At 36.0% G+C, this 23212-nt stretch overlaps 1 protein-coding gene across 1 annotated transcript in view; it reads left to right on the forward strand.

Moving 5' to 3' along the window:
* The window catches only part of Kcnh7 (potassium voltage-gated channel subfamily H member 7), a 462823-nt gene that overhangs the window by 290596 nt on the left and 149015 nt on the right, over positions 1-23212 (forward strand). Inside the window, exon 3 of the mRNA XM_027938014.3 lies at positions 22258-22413. Coding sequence (XP_027793815.2) covers positions 22258-22413 — 156 coding nt within the window. The remainder of the gene's footprint in view (positions 1-22257; positions 22414-23212) is intronic.

Here is a 23212-nt window from a genome sequence, read left to right on the forward strand (position 1 = left end):
GTTGTTAATGTTACTCTGTGGCATTAGGAGGAGCTGCCATTTTCTAATTCTTAGGACTTTGGGGAAGGTATAATAAACAGAACTCCTTTTTGCCTTCACACAACGAACTTTAAATAGTTAAAAAAAAAAGTATGACAAAATTTTCTGAAGCAAATTTTCATCTCTGTTACTCAAAAAAAAAAAACAGTGTGGAGTTGATGGTTTACATTTTGGGGAGATTTATAAGTTTCCTCATAATCAACCCCCGAATGAAACAGCTTTATCTACTTAATTAGAGACATGCAGAGAAGAAAGGGTGTTCTCCCTAGTTCAGCTCATTTCCAAAAGGTTAAAAGGAGAAGCTGAGTCAAACATGCACAATTTGTGCCAATTTTACCTAACAAATAAATCTCACGTTGTCCCCAGGGGCATGTTGAACTAAAATTCAAAATTTAATACTACAGGTAGAGTGAAAGGAGAGTTTGAGATGACACTGTTTTCTCTGCTTCTGCTGGCCAGGTGAAGTCTATGTAAGCTGCAGGCCTCTACAGCCAAGAAAGCCAGTGTCAGCTCTGACAGTCACAGCTGGCAAAAGTGGTTTCTTCTCCACTACTATTGAGTGGCTTTTTAGAGCTCTAAATGGTAGGTTATGCCCTGTAGTTTTGCAACAGACTCTAGTAGCTCACCACCAACTTCTTTCCAGGTTCTTGTCTAGGAAATCCAGAGAATGAGATCACAGAACAATGAAAGAGCGAAAGGAGTAGGATTTGTTCAAGTGTGAAGAATAGAAACACAACTCTGGCAAGGGCACGAGGGTGTCCCCACTAGGAGTTGCCACCTGAGTGTGCTAGTCTAGGGATTTATGTAGCAGTTGAGTCAATGCCATTGGTTCAAATGTGTGCTCATCAAGGTTTGGAAAAGTACCAGTGCTATCTGCAAATCCTTCAGTCTGAGTGAACTTCCATTCAGGTATGCGACAGTTTTCTTTTCTTACCATTGGCAGAAAAGGTGGAGGTGGAGGTCATCGGATTATGGATACTCTGGGGTTCTAACTGTGATGCTGTGTGGAGTGGGCATCCACATCCAGCCCAGGACAGGCTGCTTCGGTGCTGGTTCACACACCTCAGGCCCATGCTGTCATGGGGGGCTTCATACAGCATGGCCAGTACTCTCCACCCACCCTCCAGCCCACCTGTTCTGCCACTGTGCAGCTCCAGGACAAGGGCTTGACTTCAAAAGTACATATTTATAAAAGATACTTCCTAAAACTTTCTGTCCTCCTACTCATATTTCTCATACAAGACCCTTGTCTACCATTCATGTATTTCTTCATGTCTAGGCAGGTAGGGTAACTCTGCACATTATTCTGGGAGACAATCGACCATAAAATTTTTCTAGACCTTTTATTTCTAGTTAGTTTCCAAGACCTTTCCTGTGGATGCTCAGAAATTCTTTGTTTTCTCAGCAGAAGCGTGTTAAGCTAGAGTCTAAAGGGAACTATGAAAATGTCCCCTCCAGCTCCCTAATGAATTGTTACTGCTGTTTAAGATCTCATCCATCATCTTGCAAATACCCCCTGGATTAATTCTTTCAGGAGCACCTTGCCTTTGGCCGACACAGAAACACCTTCCTCCTGTCAACATAACTCAGTCACCATGCAGCATATTCCCTACAGATCAAACTACTATATGCACAAGCCTTCTGTAATTGTACTGTTCAATTGCCTGAACTTTTATAAATATGTCATATAAGACAGATTCCAGGAGTTTTTGCTCGGTATGTTTCCTATTTCCAAATGATAAAATCCAATGAATTAGCAGCTGTAAACAATGCCTGTGTAGCTCACAGGTCTGTATGTGAGAAGTCTGGGCATGAGGTGACTATGTTCTCTACTTGGGATTTTCAAAGCTGAAATCTAGCTGTAACTGCAGGGCCAGCATTCTCTTCCAGGTTCAAGTACTTTTCCAAATGCAATGAGTAATAGCAGAATAAATTTCCCATGGTTGTAGAACAAGGTTCCCACTTTCCTGCTAGTTGTCCATTCAGCACCACATTCAGCTCCTAGGGCTTTCCCTTTCCATTCAGTTGTCCCAATATGCATGTAACTTAGTCCCAAACCACAAGAGCAAAGAAATGAGACTGAACAAAGAAATGTTTCTAGTTTGAAGAGTTCCATGTGATTTTATTAAGCACTCTTGTATAATCTTCCTTTAATAAAGTTCATTATGCTATATAATATATAATATAAGCCATAATATACAACATAAACTGTACCATCTAATATATAACATAAGCCTATCATGTTCACAGTGCGAAAAATATGCAGGATATGTATACCAAGGGTAAGAAATTTGGGGGACCTCTTTAGAATTCTGCCTGGCAAACACTGCTCATGATTTCTATACAGAGATAGGCCTGATTGTCTTTGTTGTTTTCTTCTTTTTATTTTTTTAATCAGCTCCTTACCTTTGTAAAACACCAACCAAATCAAACTGTGATTGACTTTTTAAAGCTTCCTCAAACCTCTTAGAGATATCTGTTAAAATCTTTGAAAAGTCTAAATAAATTAGTGGAATAAAACAGGTAATAAGAGATAGACAAGGGCAAATGTCTGGTTTCCATTCTTTGATGGGGATTAGACTTTAGCTAGTTACAAGGAGCCTTTTCAGTCTGCTTCACTATAAAATGTTGACAGTAATCCTTTCCCCTAGAATACCATCAAGATTTAATGGTGTGCTCAGATTCTTACCATAATGTTAGGCCCATAGTGGTCAGTTAAAAATTTCTTATTCCTTTATTTTCTTTCCCTTTTCTTTCTTTTTTGGGTCTTCATGAATTTTACTTAAATGCAAACATCGCCAAGAGATAGATAAAACAGACCAGATTTTGCCTTACAGCAAAATGTTACCTTTATACCAGCACATTATTCTCTATGGGCTTTAGCATCCTAACAATTTACTTCTTGTGCCAACATCTTCCTTGGTAGAGAAATGCTGCTCTAATCTGTTGTTTTCTTAAATGCTTATTATAGGAATCACAAGGACCAGTGCACTGATCATGAAAATAATAAATTTCATACTTGGGCACCAGGACCAAATTTGGAACACTATAAAAATGAATTAGGGGAGGTTATTTATTTATACTGTTTTTGCCCAATACATATAATGCATTCTACTTTATATAGCATGTTGGTAAATCTCTTCCATATATAATACAATGCTTTTTAGCTGAGTTTCCTTCTCTACCTTGAGTATACCTTCAGTAACCCAAACTTGTTCCCTACTTCACTGTCTCTAGTTTTAAAAATTCTTCCAAATGCTTGTAATTTGAATTAGTGGTTTAGAATTTATTTCTAAGTGTTGGTCAAATTAGTTTTGGCTTAATTTTTATGGCACTTGACTTTCAACTCCACTAGGTTTCCTGGTTCTCTTTGGTGGTTTCTCCATTTTGGAAATGCCTTTTGTTTGTTTTTCTTTATTGTACAGAATTACCAAGTTTAATCATGTAAGATTTGTGATCAAGTTATTTTTTTGAAAATGCATCATGTTGCTTATAAATGATTTCAAGTTTCCCCTTGGATATTATTTAGTAAACTTTTGTTTTACATCTTCTGTTAGGTTTTGATATGTGTTTGCTTTCTTTTTAGTCCCTAAGCACTCCCCTTCTGATGGATATTATTTTAGTTCCTCACTTTCAAGATGTTGAATTTGATCATGGCAAATTGCTATTTAGTATTCTGATATTCTTCAGACCCCTGCAGAGAAGTGTCTATTAGTTTTTCATTCCCATACAAGTTCTAAAGGAACTTTAATGTTGGAAACTCATTTATCTTATGCAAATACCTTACAGACACATTTGTCCTGATTAAAATTTCTGCCAATCTATATGGGTTGTGCCATATTATTATTGTCTGGCCTGATTTTGTAGATTATTTTGCTTCATTTAATGTATTTAGATATTTTCCTTATCTTAGTATTTTGCTATATCTTTATTCTTTAAATGTGGAATGTCTGCTTACGGAGATTCTGTTAACTTTCTTTGGTAATGTTTTTATCCTGTGCAAATCAGGATCCAAAAATTTTTCTTTGAACATTCCAATTGGGATTTTAGGATGATTTACAAAAGTATTAACAGGGTTTAGGAGAAGCAACAGGAATCATCTGTTTCCCAGAGTTGGTAATAGTGGCAAGTTGTAAGAAGGGGCAAGCTGGAGGAAGGATTATTACTGGGACCCTGAGACATAGCCTTATTCTGAGGGCTGATGGAAACTATGATCTTTAGTGACAGACTAGTTTCTTGCTTAAGGTCCCAGGTGACTGAAACTCAATGAAAAGGGAGAAAATAAGGAAATCTTTACAGCATCTTCTGTACATTAGGAGCAGGAGTAGAAGGATATAAAGTGAACCTGGAAGGATAAATTGATGGAGTAACATTTCCCCTGTAAGGTAAAACAGCAGAAGTACATTGATATTTATACCATGACCTCAGTTCCTTCGTAGGGAGGCAGTGGCTTAGGAGAAGCATATACCATCATTCAACTAGTTTCCCCTGAAACTAGGTTCCAAAATAGCATTCAATGGCTACATATTTTGCCATACTATCTTGGCTTCTAAAATTAGTTTGGAAATACTTTAGCATTCCCCATTAAGATGTAACTTGATTTCATCTGTCTATGAAATTTTTCATTAAACCTACATTCTGAAATACTTATTGCTTCTCAGATACAGTTCTTAGCATTATCAGCAATTAAAGAATATCAATGAAATCAATTCAGTTTATTCCTGCCCACTGAAATACTGGTACAGAGCCTTCTTATTTTGTTTCTCTCATGATGTTACCTGCCAATCAAATGCTGGCTCCTTCTTTGCTCTTATTAGCATGGAGGCTATAATATTATCCACTTTCTTTGTCTCTAGTGATTTCCAACAGTAAGGGAAGGAATCAGGAAATTAATTCTTTTCATCTTAAATGCTTTAGTCTCTTTCTTTTCCAATATAAGTCATGATAGATCAGACTTGCTAGTGGTTTTATAATGTCCCTTATAATCTCACCAGTGTGTTCACTCCAATATTTTTTAAGCTCTTTACCATTTGAGGGGTGATTAAAGTATCCAGTGACATCAAAAAGTCTCCCCCATTGGCTTTGCTATAGTGTTCAAAATTCAACCCACTGGAGAAATTTCTCTGATATAGAAATTCATCTCCAGAAAACTTTTGTTAATTGAACTTAGATTACCTAAGACAAGTTACATCTTGACACATTTACTAATCAGCTTCAGTATCATCATGAATTAAGCAGGAGCCATGGGTGTTTAGACCCACATTCTTATTTACAGCAGCTAGATGCTTAACCTTCAGGCAGAGGAATTAACTCTAGTTCTTATAGTCAACATACTTCTAGTTAGATTTAAGAACCAAAAAAGCATAAAAATTACCTATCAAAAATTCTTATACCATATACATACATCACTAGCTGATATGTATTCTCTTATCTGATGATTATGCCCCATGTATCTCTGAATTCAGTAAGTACTTAACAAAGACTCTTGGATAAATATATGGACTAATGACTTTTCATAGGACTAATTCAGGGGAAGTTCACAACTAGAGGCAAGGTCTAGAGATGCAACTGTGTAACTACAGGCAAAAGAGACCAGATATATAGTATTTTATAATATATATTTATATATAAATATATATTATATAGAATATATAACTCTATATTAGGTGTTAACAGTCAAGTTCATAAGAGAAAACTGTATGCTATAGGCACATTTTGTCCTTCTCCCCGATTAAAAAACTATTGAGCCTTAACTTTACATCAATGCCTTATAAGCTACAGGATTCAAAATTATTGATTGATATTTCTTTTATGATACTGGTAACTCACACTTTTTTAACACATAAAGCAATATTTTAAGATTTTGGTAGATAAGGGCTAATTTAATCCTCATAATAACTCCATGAATTAGATAATATTATCATCTCCACTTTATAGAAGGAGACAAATTATTGGAGAAATTCAGTAATTTATTCCTGAATTGAGAAGTGGCCAACCTAGGAATTAACCCCTGGAAATCTGACGCAGAAGATTTAGGTTTAACTTCTCTGCTACACAGGCTCTAGGGTCATGGGGAATATATCCAGCTGCACAGACAAATGAGTGCTACTGTGCAAACCAATCAGAGCATCTTCCTCCCACTTTTTTGCTGTAGTCTCAGTGTGTAACTGCAACCATAGCAGTCACTATTACCATGAATCCCAATATGGGCAACAATAAATGTCATCTGTGGGAATTTGATATAAAACATCTCTTCCCTTTCCTGCCTTTGGAAAAACATCCAGAGCAAGATGAGTCATGGCAAAGTATTCCCTGCTGTCAGTCATCTGCTGCAGACCCACGCAGCAGGCAGCCTTAGGGAACTGGGAACATCTGTAGTAGCCATATGCCCTAAGCCCTGCAGTCAAAGCCAGGGTAGGGTGTTCCCCACTAACAGTGGTAATACAAAACCCAATGGGAAGAGAAGGCACTGTTGTCAATAGTTTTTCAACACATCTTTTATGCTCCCCCACTAATTGATTAAAATCACTATACACATAAAAAAAACTAATAATTTCAAGTTACAGTGGTCAAACAGCATAGGAATTTTTGTGAGAGGAAGAGAAGTGCAAGATAACAAAAAATTTACCTTTGCTTTCAACATTTTGTGCCTCTACACATTTGTCCCTGACATACCCAAAGAACCTGATGGTAACTCTAATGAGGTTTGTACCCATCGCAAGGAATACTCCCAAAAGGTCAGAGCCCCTTTCGCTGATTCATTTGTTGTTTTGACACATGCCTTTTTTGTGTGTGTTGTGTAAAGTGTAATGTGCAGCATGTGATCTGAAGCGCAATCATGGAAGAATGTAGAGCACTGTGTATCACCCACACAGAGACAGGGCCTCGCTCAGTTGTGCGAAGACATTGGCATGCACTAGACCACCTAGAACAGAATCCCCATTTCCCAAAAGATGAGCTGTGTGGCTTGGGGAAGTCAACATTTATGATCAGGAAGTTTGGGGCATATTTGTGACTATTTTTAATAACTTTTTTTATGCCCAAGTAAATATTCATGTTCTTTTCACTTCAGAGTTCAAATTATATATATTTCCTTCAGATTCTCTTGTGGATTCCATAAGAGAAAGCATGTACAAGATGCACCCTACTAACTGGCACAAAACTGTTGCTTAATAAGAGCTATTATTAAAAAAAAATACTAGCCATGGGGACAATTAAATTGGTTGCCCAGGGCACACATTTTGCACTAGAGGCACCACATTTCTTTATTGCTCACACTGTCCCTCAGCCTGAGAGGCTTTTCCTCTGAAGTTCCACATGTCACAATCATTTAAGACTAGACTAAATGATGCTTCCTCCACAAAACTTTCCATTTCCCTGAGAGGAATTATTTTCCTCTCCTCAGACAATCCATCACACTTCCAAGAATGTTTTCTTCTTTTGATAAAATAAGCCTGTTTTCAGTCATACTTGTAACCTCTATAATTTTTAGAACAGTACCTCGTAACATTCTTGTTAAATTTTATCAATTTAAAATACGTATTATATATTTTAAGTTGCTTTTACTCATCCTGAGATGAGCTCTTATTATTTTGTTACTTTTTCCCTGTTCCAATTTTGCAAGGATTGTAAGAGGGGAAAAATGTAGTTCTGTTCAACAATCACACACACCTCATGGACAGAGTATGCCATGCACATGGTCATATATAGCCTCAGTTAGCAATGACATCCACACAATGGGTGGCTGTCTGCAGGGTTCTCCTGCACTTTGACCTTGACAATCCTCTGCATGTACCATAGTGATAAGCATATTTGCTCATATTCTGAGTCAGCTCAATCAGTTCAGTGTTAATGAAATTGACTGAACAAATAGCAATTTAGGCATGTAAAACTGTTTTAAGTATATTTGAGGCTTTTTACCATGAATATACCTTGTGAAAAAATGTGGAACCAAATAACCAAATATTTACTTGGGCATAAAAAAATAAAAGTTATTAAAAATGGTCACAAATATGCCCCAAAACTTCCTGATCATAAATGTTGACTTGGTTTTCCAGGAGAATGAGTAGAGCACCATAAATCATCGTGGCTTGTTCTAAGACTCATATTTTCTGCTACACTTATTCAATACCAGAAATTCCAAACTTGAACAGGAACTAGGGCTGAGAAGTGGGAAATAATAATAATCCATCTTAAGAGAAATGTGACTTATGGTTGAGACATGGTGTAAGACATTTTCTTTATAATTTCAATCACCAAATAATGTATCTGTGGTTTATCTCATATAGAAAAAAAGAGCTGAATTTTGCTTTTTCCAATTATCAGTTTTAAGTATAACAGCTGAGGATAAATGTTAACAAAAAATGTGTCAATGGAAAGGAGTGATAGTCAATAATAATTATAAATTCACATACACCTGCATTTTCTGAACAAAGGGGAATGACTCCTGATGAAACACAGTGAAAATATGTTTTGTGGATGTTACAGTTATCTCATAGAATTTCTGCTACAGGATATTAATGGATTATTGAATTAGGGCTTTTTTGATATAAAATCTGATCTGTCTTATAAAGTATTAATTGGTCTTAGGATGTGAAAAACTCATTTAATTTAGCAATAATCTTTTAACTTAGAACAAATTTATAAGGGAATCATTCATGCAATATATGTGATCATATATGACAATGCTGTTTTCAGTGGGTTTTTGAGAGCTCAGACCAGAACCAGTACCATTCAAAATCTATTGAATAGGTGACCCTGGCCTTTGGCATTTTCTTTTCTCTCTTGGCCCATCCTTTGTTCGCTATAATTCCTCCTTACCCAGTAAGCATCTAGGTAACCTATGATATTTACCCTCTTTCCTCTCAGGAGGTTGTCTTTAAAACAAAGTGACACAATGTGTCATTTTTCCACTCACATTCCAAGGGACTAGATGTTATGAATTTATCTAAAATAGGTTTTGAGAGTCAAATAAATTTAGGAAATGCTGCATTATGCAAAAGGAATTTACTTGTTTTTACAGAATTTCCCCAAACCTCTAATATCATTAATGTGCACTGAGTACCCTCTAGAGAAGGACATTTCCTTTAGATAAGTTATAGAAATCCCTTTCCAATAGCATCTATTGACATCTCATTCTTTTTAGAATTATAGATGCAGGAGAAAGAGTAAACCAGGACAGGTCTGAGTTCAAACCCTGGTTCTAAAACTTACTTAAAAACTTTGTGTGAAAGTTTTCTCATAAGAAGCACCTGGCACATAGAACATATCAGAAAATAGGAGTAGCCATGATGTGATTATGTGGTTGTTAATAGTTGTGATTATAACATATAAGCATCCAGGGAGCAGAGTAGAGTACCCTTATTCTTGGAAAACCCCAAGCTAAATAAAAAAGAAAGTAGATGGAAATGGTCAGAAGCCACTATAAGACTGAATGCACTAAGATAGTAACAGAGGGAATTCTTCCTAAGTCAGTAGTGCTGCAGACATGTGTAAGACTGTGAGAAAGAAATGAGAAGAGTTCAATTTGCAAGCCATTGCTTATAATACATAAAAATCTCTTTTTGAATACAGCTGATCACAAAGGAATTGGAACCCAAGCCTTCTATCTCAGGAAGGAGACAAAGCACCTCAAGACCAAGGGAGATGGGAGACTATATGCATGGGTGTCTTAACATCTGTACAATGAGGATGAGAATGGAACCATCATCCTTAAATTTTTATTAGGATGCAAATTATATTAAAGCATGTGAAGTCATGAGAACAGTGAGTGGCATGCAATAAATGATAGCCATTAGCATTACCCTTGTTCCTAAAATGTACTTTCAATTTCTGATCATGATATTCTTAGAAACCCAGAAATGAAGATGTGAACTGAGTACCCTTCTACATATCAGATTCTACCAACTGTGGAGTTTTCCAAAACTACAAAAACAAGACAAACCTGAATCTCATAAAAGTTACCTGGTATACTTTTTACAAAAAATGGAGCAATCCACAGGACAGAAAAAAACCGAAGAAATAAGCCACAGGCCTTGTCACTAAGAGTTTAGGAGGCATACTTTAGACATTAGATAATAAAAAGATCTTTCCTTCACCAAGTCCCTGCTGCAATTCAAATTGCTTTTTGATGCACCTGCTCATCTGTTGCCAAGGGAACTAACCCAATGAGTTAATCTCTGAAGTTTCTTAAAAGATGAGTAACTCCATTGCATCACTGAATCTTTGAAGAAGTTTACCACGGTTTGCAGTTAAGAAACAGATTTTCCTCACCCTCGTTAATAATAGTCACATTCATTTCTTTCTTTCTTTACTTCCTACCAGCCAAACTCTTTGCTGAATACTTTAAATGTATTATCTCATCTCCCATTCCCAGCAACACTCTGGCATAGGATACTCTTCTATTCCTCATTTTCCAAATGAGGAAACTGAGTCTTGAAGAGATTAATTAAATAATCTGCCAAAGGCCCTTTACTGAATAACAGTAGAGTCAGGTCTGTCCAATTCTATGTACTACATAATGCTACACATCTAATAAATTTACTTCTCAAAGGCACTGCCTTACTGTTTCAGAATATCTTAACTATTTTAAAATAAGATGCAATTAAAAATAAATCATTTATCCTGTTGACATCTCAGACACTTACTACTGCATAGCGGAACATGAATGTGACAACCAGGTTTGTGAAATTAGATTAGCTCACTTTTCAAATGGCAGGCAATACATACAAGGGTGCTTAGATATTCTGAAAGGATAATTCTAGTTTCATGTTTCTCCATTAGGATGTCAGATATCTAAATATGTTAATGATTGCTATGATTTAATTATGTTGGTGATTGTGTGTTAAATCTATCTGTAGGTGATGATTAAGCTGAAGATGTTGCTTTAGAACTATTGTGTTATCAAATCGCCCACCACCTTTTTGCAGCTTAGTCCTCTTGTTACAATGCTTCTCTATAAAACAGTTTTATTAACTCACATGGTTTTGTCCTATTTGTTTTCAGTAGGCACCTTTAGACTTAACAAGGTTACTGGTAAAATAAGAGAAATGACCAACTGTTTCATTGATGGCCTCGTGCCTTCCCCTACAGTCCAGTTTGAGTCTATCCATCAGACTGAAGGACTATATGTGCTCATTTGAACTAGCTATTCCATCTATTCTTGTTGATATAATATAGAGTCAAAGTTATTAAATTGTCTTTCTAAATGTATCTCTATCTCCTCAATCAAATAAACAGCTCCTTTGTCTTTCTTGCCTCAAAGACACCACAACTACCTACAATAGTCCATATCTGAGTGCACTGTATACAAAAATACTTCTTTTTAAGATACTCTCCTGCTTCAGACAACTTGCCACATCCCTAATGCCAAAAGACTGAATTCCCAGGACATAAAAGGCAGTCAGAACAAGACCTTCTCCCACCCAGACCTCATCCATCACTTCCCACTTAATATTATACATTCCAGTATACTTCTAGTCTATTAAAACCATGTTACTTAACAACCTCACATGGATATTGTGTGTTTGTCCTTGTCTTTATAGCACCAAGATGATCCTCTGAAATTGTGTGCCAGAGCCTGTCACTGCCATGCTCCCCCATCATCCAGTGATGCCTGTTGTCAGTCCCTGTCATCACAGCACTTATAAGGCCATGCTTCCCCTGTCACCCTCCACACTTGCCTGCTCTCTCACCCCTTCTGCAGCCATCCCCTGCATTTTACCTCTCAGTTTACCGTTTTGGCCTCACTGACCACTTGCCCTGACATGGTCCAGCCCTTGGGCCAGTTGTATTCTATTCCAGTGGGAGTAGCAAAATACCACAGACTCCTGGCTTAAGTAAACGTGTTTTCTGACAGTTCTGGAGGATCGAAGTCCAAAATCAGGTGGTATTTCAGAAAAAGCCTTCTCTTCCTGGCTGGCAGATACTGCCTTAGGCTGTGTCTTCCCATAGCCATTCCTCCCTGCAGCTGTGCTCCCAATCTCTCTTCCTCTTCTTATGAGGACAAAGCCAATTGAAGAAGATTCTGCTTTTATGACCTCATGTAACCTTATTCATTTCCTTTAAAGATCTCATCTCCAAATACAGTCATATGAGAGTTTCCACATGTGAATTCTGGGGCACATAGTTCAGTTCATCAGAGGTCTTTATATGTGTTATTACCCTCCCTTTCCCCAGATGGCCTTATGACTCACTCCTTGTTTTTCTCAATTCTTTACCAAAATGTGATCTCCTCAACCAGTCCTTTCCCATTCTATTAAAAGTTAGAATCTTTCTCCTACTCTGGGTGCTCATTATCCTCTTTGTTTTCTCAATGACTTTCTATAATACTATCAATATTTAATCTACTATGTATTGTTTCATTTATTTATTTTAATTAGGTATTTTTGACAACAGAATGTATTTTGACTCATTGTACATAATCGCAGCACAACTTTTCAATTCTCTGGTTGTACATCATGTAGCATAGCAACATATATGCAGTCATACATGTACCTAGGGTAATGATGTCCATCTCATTCCACCATCTTTTCTGCCCCCATGCACCCTCTCTACCTTCCCTCCCTTTGTCCAATCAAAGTTTCTCCATTTTTCCCATGACCACTCCCCGATTATGGATCAGTATCCACTTATCAGAGAGAGCATTTGGCCTTTGTTTTTTGGGGGACTGGCTTACTTTGCTTAGCATGACATTTGTATTTTTTGACTTATTTTGTATCTCCCATCTCCACAATATTGTAAATCACAGGATGGCAAGGATCCAAGACCAGTTCATCTCTGATGAACCCCTGGTGCTACAATAGTACCTGGCACATAGGAGGTTCTGCTTACTCAGTTTTGCAAGTGAAATTAGTTTGAATTTTACCAGGGTTCTCTAAATATATTCCTCCTTAGCTTTTTAATTTAAAAATATTAAGTACAGTGTTTCCTGGACTCTTTTCACAATCACTCTATGGGCATCTTCCATTTTTATACTTCCAGGAATTCTATTACGATGTTCCATTCTCATGGCCTTTATTATACTGCAGATTCACTCTGAGCTACATACTGCACTCTGGAGGCAGCCTCTCATTTATTGCTCCACAATTTAAAGATAGATACTATTGTCCTGAGTCCACAGAGAAAGAAGTCAAAACACAGAGAAGTTGTCATGTTTAGAACTTTTGTCTCTAACTCCAAAGTGCAACTTTTTGTAGACTATAGGTTATTACCCATCACAGTCACACATACTGTTCTGGCCAGGTTGAAGTTTCCCTTGGGTTATAGTTTAGATATGAGGTGTCTCCCAAAAACTCATGTGTTTGGCAATGCAAGAATTTTCAGAAGTGAAATGATTAGATTATGAGAGCTATATAACATAACCAGTGGATTAAGCCACTGATACGGATTAACTGGGTGGAAACTAGAGGCAGGTAGAGTGTAGCTGGAGGAAGTAGGTCACTGGGAGGCATGGCATTAGGGTTTATATTTTGTCCTTGGTGACCTGAGCTCTTTCTGATTCCTAGCCTCTAGCTATGAAGTCAGCCAACCATGGACTGAATCTATGAAAACATGAGCTAAAATAAACTTTTCCCCCTGTACATTGTTCTTATCAGGTCTTTTGATCACAGCAATACATATCTGACTGAAATACCACCTGTGAACCACTTTCTATAAACCATCTTACTGTCAGGGAGAATTAGAGGGAGTCATTAGCTTAGCAAATATTTATTGAGCTCCTCTTATGTGCTGAGGACTATTTGCATAGATCGATGATATGTTGTCTTTGCAGAATTTATAGGCTAGTTATAAATATACTGTAAAATGGAATACTTTCATTGCTGTAATATTTGAAAAACATTGTGATGAATTCTAGAAATGGATTCTAAAAAAGAGAGAAGTCTCTTCTTAGTCTGCTTTTCATATAAGGAGTGTGAAAAGAAAAGAACTGATATATATATATATATATAAAATGTCAAGTAAACTCTCCAGTCAGATTTTTCTTCTAGTTCTGTTCCTGGTCTTCACCATTGGATCTCTCCTGTTCTTCAGGTCTCAGCTTGCTCAATGGCAACATTGATATTAGGACATTTCATTTGTAGAATTTGGACTGAGGGATGTCTGGAAGAACTTAGCTACATAACCAAAATAGTTCTTCTCTTGGAGGCTGCATTAGAGTTACACACTATGTTGACTCATTTTTCACTGCTCCTCTTAAGAAATTCTCCTATGAAAAACATTTTCCATGGCCCTACTTTTTTGATAGAATACAGTCTATAATATTTCACCTTGGAGTCCTAGATGGAGGAGTAGAAGACTAAAGAGATGCTGAGATAAATAAATAAAAATAAATGCTAGATACATAAATGACAAGGGCAGATTTTGCTAATTTCTCACCTGTGCCTCTGCCTGGCTTCACCATAAGTCATTCATGGCTAAGTGACTTTCTCCTTCTAGGAAGTGAAATGGTGCCTTTGCTTTTCTAACAGGACTTTCTATTTGAGATAAGCATTGTTGCCTCTTGGATGAGGCCTTTTTATTCTGAGGTTGCAATTTTTGTGATTTTTTTTTCCCTAGGGCAGGTCTCTAATGATATTTTTAATCTTTAAAGGGCCTCCCCAGTCTACTAAAAAGAAAGGAATAAAAACTGCCAAGCATTCACTGAACTGATCAGCTCAGAAAGGAATAATCTCTACTTGGTGCCCCAAAAGATAACTAAACCCCATGCTCTTGTGCTCTGTGGTTTTAAGAATGGTAAAGGGTTGGAGGAAACTACACAGAGCATCAAGAGTTACCTTGCCCTCTGGAGACCCTTCAACAATAGGCAAAAAATAATAGCACATATCATCAAGTTTCACTCCATGCCAAATACTTTTTTTCTAAAAGTGTTACCTGGGTATGAGTTCTGCTGAACAGTGTGACGCTTCCACTGTGATCAAAATGCAGCTTTATTTCTTATTTCACCATCCCATGAACTTTGCTCACTGCGGGTAATTGACTATTGTGTTTAGAGGATGATATGGAAGACTTTCCTTTTGTTGGATCACTGCCAGGTAATAAATATTTCTGATCACTTTCTGTTGTAAAAACAGTCTCAGTAATAAAGGTACAACTTCCAACCTACTTCTGGTCAGTCTGCTGTGGGCAATGAGCCTCAACAATCTATACTTCCTCAACTCTCCATGATCTGGTTGCTAATTGCTCCCCTGTAAATAAAAAAAAATAAAAACTGAGAAAGAAGAAAGGTTATGGAGCTGGCCATCTCTGTGGGCCCTCTCTGAGGTCTAGAAGATGGCCAGAGCTACATTATCTCTCCTAGGCTCTTGGGGGGACTTATTAGGAGCCCTACTGAGTCCCTTCTTCCTTTCAGGTCCCCTTTCCCCCATGCTCTCTCTCCACAATTCGTTTCTAATTCCTTTATTTTGCCCCTGTCATCTGGTGTTTTAACAACTGAATCTTACTCTGGAGTCCCTTGGACTCCGATCCCATGATAGCTCTTGGTCTGAAACATGGATCAAGCAGAGCAACCAAGCTCTTCTGGTGATACTGGCATGGTCCTATCCCAGTCATAATCTCCTTGGCTCTGCTGATGAAGAAGGCAGCCTGCATTTCTCTACATCTTCAGGGTTGAGGTCCCTTGCCCACAACATACCAGGTGTTCATTCAAAACGTCTTGTAAATACCTGTGCTTAGCGCCCCACCTGCAGGAAGCACATTTCATAAGTCTTGGGTAGGTCTTTAACAATCCTTCCATTTTAGGCCTGAACTTGGAAGGTGAAAGCTACTAAGGTAAGGAGGGAAACACAGCAATTGTTGGTCTTCTCTGAAGAATTCTCTTCCTCACTCCCCTCAACCACTCTTCTTTCCACTGCCTGTCTTTTTCAAATTCTTGATGTAATGATTCTGTAGATTTCATTCATAAATTTGCACGCGTGGGGTGAAAGGAGGTCATTCTTACTTGTGTTCCCTAAAATATATTGTAATAGCATATTATATCAGTGAAAAAAGAGAATCCCTTGATACTCTACTACACAATATTAACTCACTTGATCCTAGAACAATTCTATGAAATAGAGATTATCCCCAATATACAGATGAGTAAACTGAGAGTCTTTGACATTTAGTAAATAGCTGGAGTTTTACTCAGTAGGTAAAGATTGGAACCAGGACTCATTTTAGGAAGAGTATTGGAGAGCTTGTACCCTTAAGCAATAAGCTACATACGGATATTATGTGCATGGAAAAGTCAGTTAACATAGACATGAGGTGCATTTTTCTAAAAGGAGAGAAATATAAGAAAATTATTATGTCTTGGTTGGAATTAGATTTTTCTTGAGCCTTACTAATACTGAGAATTTATGCAAACAAAATTTGGAATAAATATATTTTATGTATGAATATAAATATGCTGAAAAATCTCTAACCTAGCAAAACAAGATCTCCTAACTTTGGCATCTTTTTTCAGCTACCATTCCATCTTTCAGTTCATCTATTTAAACACTTCAAAAAGAATTTTTGTATAATTATGTCTATTTCCTATATTTTCATTCACCCTTGAATTCATTCCAAGTAGTTTCATAGCTCCTCTTCTGCCAAAATATCTCTTGGGGATGTTACCTGGGATTCCATGATCTTTTCTTGGTTCTCATTGTGACTTTCTGCAAAATTTATTCAGTTTATCATACCCTCCTTTTGAATTACTTCCTTCTCTTCGCCCCTGGTACACCACAGTCTTGATTTTTCTGCCTCTCACCGTCAGCTCCCCTCCAATTCTTTTAGGTTCTTATTTTTCTCCCATTGAATCCTGCAGTATCTCTGTGGTCACGTCCCAAACTTCTCTATCTGTACTTATTCCCTAAGCAAACTCATCCAGTCTTCAAATCTAATCCATTCTCCAATGACTACCAAATTCACATCCTTGGCTTAGACTACTCTCTGAACTGAACTGAACTGAACTGAATTGCACTGAACTGAACTGTTCTTACATACCCTGCCTTCTAGACATCTCCATTTATATATCTCAAAGTTAACACACTCAAAACCTATGAATATATATAATCTTCAAATCTACCTCTCGCCATACTCTTCCACACATAAAAACATGGTATCTCTATTCTTCTAGTTCTTTAAACACAAAATTTGACATCCACTATGATCTCTCTCATCCTGTCACATCCAATTCAATCTATCAGTGATTTCTATCACTGCTACCTTCAATGCATCTTAAACAGACCCCTCCTCATCACCTAGTCCAAAGTCACTAGACAGCTTGCCAATCCTGTTGCATTATTTTTCTAAGTGCCTTTCTTGCTTTCAGCCTGGCCTCAGGTATAAGCTATTCTTTGCCCAAACATGAGTGATAGTTTTAAGTCAAATGATGCCAACCTTTGCATAAAACTCTCCAGTGTCTGCCTTTTTAGAGCAAAGTTCCAGATATATAACTTCACCTGCATTGTGTGGCTCCCTGATTTATTTTTGACTTACATGCTCTCTCCACCCTACCATGTGACTCCATGACCACCAGGTGACTCCAGTCATGGTGGCTTCTCTGCTGAACGCAGAATGCCCTGTGAACACACACCACAATAGAATAACATACCTTCAAAGCAGCTCAAAAGGAGTCCTGGCTTTTTATTTTAAAATACAGCTTGGTGTATTTTTAAATGCTTTTTATTAATGAAGATACAATTTTCATAATTATTCAGATAACCCCCAGTTTGCTGGCTCAATAGAAATATTTGAACTTTTTTAAATTTATAAATTTTAGTAAAAATGAGAGCTATTTCTCATAAATGGCCCAGGGCATTTGTGTTTTTATTCAGGACACAAAATTTGGAAATGAACCTGAGTCTAACTAATACTAATACAGTATTATACAGTATAATTGCATATACACCTTTACAATAATGGATAATGGATAATGTTCTTGCAAATATGCTTCTTTCTCTAAATTAGTTTTATCATTACACATATAAGTTGAGAGTTCATCCTGACAAACTTGTACCTGCATAGAAATTGATTTTAGTTCATAATCACCCCTTTTCCCTCTGGTAGTTCCTCCCCTTTGCCATCTCCTTCCTTTACTACATTTCCTTTCACTTGTCTATTAATTTATGTTTTATTGGTTCTTTATGTTACCTTATTCTTCCCTCCCACTTTCTTTTACATTACTCTAGCTTCTGCACATGAGAGAAAAAAATTTGACCATTGAGTTTCTGAGTTTGGCTAATTTCGCTGAGCATGATATTCTCCATCTGTTTACCAGCAAATGCCATAATTTAATTCTTTTTTATGGCTGAGTAGAACTACATTGTATATGTAGACCACACTTTCTTAATCTATTCATCTATTGATGGGCATCTTATTCCATAGTTTAGATACTTAGAATTGTGATACTATAAACATTGATGTGGCTGTATTGCTCTAATATACTGATTTTAGATGTTTTGGGAAAATACCAACCAGTGAGATAGCGGTGTTATATGGTGGTTTCATCCCTAGATTTTTTAATGTATCTATATTCTTCTTTCCAGAGTGGTTGTTCTAGTCTATAACCCCACCAACAATGTACAAGTATATATTTTTCCCCACAGCCTTGCCAGCATTTATTATTATTTGTATTCTTGGTCATTACAATTCTGACTGGAGTGAGATGAAATCTTAATATAGTTTTGATTTCCCCGACTGCTAGAGATGATGTTGAATATTTTTTTCATATATTTGGTGGCCATTTGTGTTTCTTCTTTTGAGAAGTTTCTGTTTAATTCTTTTGGCCATTTATGATTGAATTGTTTGGTTGCTTTTTGGGTTTGTTTTTTTTTTATTTTTTTGGTGTTCTTTGTATATTCTTGTATATTCTTTGTATATTTTTGAGTTCTGAATATTAATCCTTTATCAGAGGAGTAGCTGGCCAAGATTTTCTCCCAATCTATAGGTTCTCTTTTTAAGCTCCCAATAATTTCCTTTGCTGTGCAGAAGCTTTTTCATTTGATGGCATTCCACTTATTTATTCTTGATTTTACCTCTTGTGCTTTGAGTGTCTTCTTTTTAAAGAAGTTGGTGCCAGCACCTAAGTGATGAAGTGTTGACCCTATGTTTTCTTATTGTAGTTGTAAAGTTTCTCATCTAATCCCTAAGTCTTTGATCCATTTCAACTTAAGTTTTCTGCAGAGTTATCGAGATTTCCTAGCACCATTTATTTAAAGGCTATCTTTTCTCCAATATATGTTCTTGGCACCTTTGTCAAATATTACACAACTGTAGATATGTGGATTTCTTTCTGTCTTCTATTCTGTCCCATTGGTCTTCATGTGCACTGTGGTGCCAATTCCATGCTGTTTTGTTCATACAGCTCTGTAGTATAATTTCAGATCAGGTATTGTGATGTCTCCTGCTTCAATTTTTTTTTTTTTTTTTTTTTTTTGCTTAGTATTGCTTTGGCTATTCTGAGTTTCTTATTCTTTCAAACAAATTTAAGAATTTTTTTTTCTAATTCTGTGAATAATGTCATTGGTATCTTGATGGGATTACACTGAATCTGTATATTGCTTTCAATAGTATGAATATAAACACTATTGATTTCATTTGGATATAAGTTAAATTTTAACAAGCTCTAGACTTTTTTTCTCTAGTTTTTTTTTTTTTAGTTCCCTGGTTTAAACATTATTGATTATTTCTATTTTTTTCTCCAGTGACAGATTGGTGCTTGCTGGATTATGTTTCCATTGCTTTTGTCCCCAATATTTCACCCAGGAAAAAATGTTTAGGAGTATGAGTGATGACTTCTTAGGGAAATGTCACTTTAAAAAAGTGTATATTGACTGAAGTTGGAGGTTGTGGAAGTTGGGAAGCTAAACTAGTTTTGCTCCATAAAATGTATTCTATTCTCCTCTTCTTCAAAGTCCCATGTATCTCCATTCATTGTCTTCTTTCCAGAAGGCTATGCAAGATGGATTGAGATATTAAATTTCAAACTAAAAGTGAATAGTATGTAAACTGAGTCTTCAGTCAACTGTAAAGGAGATACATTGTTTATTAGAAACATTTAGGAAACAATGATAGTAGACAGCAAATCTATGCATTGGCAGTGCAGCCAATGCATAGAGCTGAATTGTTTTTCTGAAGCAATATAATTTTATGATTTTCAATACTAGACAGCAAATTTGAAAGCATTTGTATTGAAAAACATGGTTTTCCATTTATTACACAAAACAAAATAACTCTATATTCTATTGCAGACCTATTGGCTTTCTGTCCTTAAATCCTATACTTATGGATTTCTCAGAAATCCATATTTTATATTTTGTTTTGCAATTAGCAGTGTACCCCAAATGTTGGAAGATTTGAAACTGTTAAGTATCAAATCTGTGAATTCATAATGATATTCTAAATGATCTAGGAAATGTCATTTTAAGTAGTAAAAACAATATGTATTTTGGTTCATTAGGAAAGTACATAATGGCTATTTCTCACAGCTCTTCAGACTCCCTGTTTAACCAATATGTATTGTGATGCCTGGCCTGAAGCACTTCTATATTTAGTTCTAATGGAACAATCTTAAATTGCTTATTTTCTGTTTACTAAAGTCGGCCTGTGTGTTGCCATGGAAACTATGACAAGTGCTCTAGCTAACTATTTTATTAAATGAATTGAAGATATAGCTGAAGACAGAAGGTGCTGCATATCATTCTTAAAGCATATTTTCCAACACTTGTAAAATTAAAGCCACCTTCATATAAAATATATGAATTCTGTTATAAATAAGGTCTTTTCCATTTCAAATTTGGGAGACTATCCATATGTGGAAATCTAAATTATATCTAGCACATAGACATCTCTAACTTACAAAGAGTCTGTGTTCTAAAAGTGTATTCATAAATAAATTAATTGGAAATTAAAATACATTTGCCCACTGAAACAGCTTCACAAATAATAATTAGATCTCCCACCCTCAAAAAAATATTCCTTGTGATGTCCTCAATCTAGAGTAGTATCAGAAAAAAGCTTTTGATCTTAGCTCAGGCAACAGGAGGGGTCATGATGCAGGGGTCGGAAGAAAGGAAAGAGTTATCTCATACCTGATTTGATAATCCATCATTTGGATTACTAGCACCCACTGGCCCTTGCAGATGTTGGGGCTTCAACTGCATCTTTCTGTCACATGCCAGTGCTCCTGTTCCCAGCCTTCAGGTGTCCTAGTCACTTTCTCAAATTCCCTGTTAAGGTCAATGCCAGACCAGCCTGACTCTCAACCTGTTTTTTGCCTATACATTGAAATACCACTCTCTTCAAGATTCATGAAGTCTCAGCTAAGCTATAAAAAAAGAGAAAGAAGTCAAAATACTATTTTGTGAGAGATCAAGAACCCTTCCTGAATAATTTGCATTTAAAATACATTTTAGAACCCAAACCAATCTCTGCCTTGTGAGATTTCCATCATATGAGGATGTGAGTAAACTGCTTTCAGATATTCCAAAAGGAAGGTTGTGTGTAAAGTGCTTTGAGATAATACTAGAAGTCAAGTCCAAGGAGTCAGTCAGAAGTTGGGTCATTTTTAAAGTCAGTTACTCAACTGTATTCCATAAATCTGTTAGAGGATCAGTGTTGGTAGTTGATAGTAATAGGGAACAAATGAATACAGTATTATAGACTGAAACGTGTTCTTATTTTCTAATATTAAAAATCAAATAAATGAATAATAATTTGGGCACTGTGAATTTTACACAATAATTGGAACATATATAAGTCAAAGTCTATATTTTAATAGTTTATGTCCAAGAAATTAAAGAAAAAATCACAAAATTTGCTTAGGGTTTTAAAATCAAGATTTTATAAAATAGATTATTTTCATGTTTATACAGTCACACCTTATGTAAGTTCAGGTTCAAAGCAAATATATGAGGAAAGATTAAGAGCTTTTTTCTAAAAAAAATTAAATAATACATCCTTTTTTCCCCCTATATTTACTATTGTAGGGATGGTATAAAAGCTGAAAGGATTTAAATTCTACTTTTCCAAAACTGTGTTAACAAATTTAGCCTGTAAACTATGTATGTTTCTACATATATAAAGTAAATACATATGCAATAAAATATGAAGTGAAAATCAATTATTTTTATTTAATTTCAGTGGTTACCTAAGATAGAAAATTCTGTAAGATCGTATTTCAAATTTAGTATTACTGATAGTGTAAAATGAAGGCATATTTTTAATCTAATACTTTATTTTTCATCTCCTTAGGGTCCACTTTCATTTGTAACACTCACGTAATTCCAGTGAAAAACCAAGAGGGTGTCGCTATGATGTTCATCATTAACTTTGAATATGTGACAGATGAGGAAAATGCTGCCTCCCCAGAGAGGGTAAACCCTATATTACCAGTCAAAACTGTAAACCGTAAGTAAAAGGCATAACACTCTTGATGTTCTTGTAATAATTTGCATCTATTCTTCATTTTTTATTCAGTTCTCAAAATATATTTACATTTGAAATAATATAGATCTATATAAGAAAGTCAAACTTGATATTACTCTTTGGTGCTTTAGGAAATTTATCAGCTGCTTTAGAAGTGATTTGATTTGGATATATAATAATTTCTTTTAACTAATCTTCTACTAAATTGTGTGTGTGTGTATGTGTATGTATATATATATATATATACACACACACACATACACTCACACACACTTAAAGACAAAAGTATCTTCAGAATTGTCCCAGGTAGGATTCCTAAGTCAAAGAGTCAATGCTGTGTAATCTTTCCACATACTCCCAAATTCCTATACATATGATTTGAATCATTTTGCATACTACCAGCAGTATATCTTCCCTATTCCCCAGAGCTCAGACAGCAGAATCAGTCTTCTTGAATTTTTTAGTCATTATTAAGTGGGAAGGACCTCCATTAGCTGCAGTTTATGTTTCCCTTATTATGGGTGAGGGTCATATATTAAAGCACCATGAGCATTTCTTTTGTCAACTCTTCATCTCCTATACACATTTTCTATTACTTTTTTCTCTTCTTGTCAAGTTCTAAAACAAGTTGCCAATAGCTTTCCCAGTAAATAATTTGGTTTTTACTTCGAATGGTTTGTTGTTGTTGTTAAATAAAAGAGAATAGGGGTGAGTGTTGATATGGTTACTTACCAACTTTTTCCTTTGTTGTTTTGGAATTCTTGAGTCATAATCAGAAAAT

Source organism: Marmota flaviventris, chromosome 11, assembly GCF_047511675.1.
Source record: "Marmota flaviventris isolate mMarFla1 chromosome 11, mMarFla1.hap1, whole genome shotgun sequence".
NCBI lineage: Eukaryota > Metazoa > Chordata > Mammalia > Rodentia > Sciuridae > Marmota > Marmota flaviventris.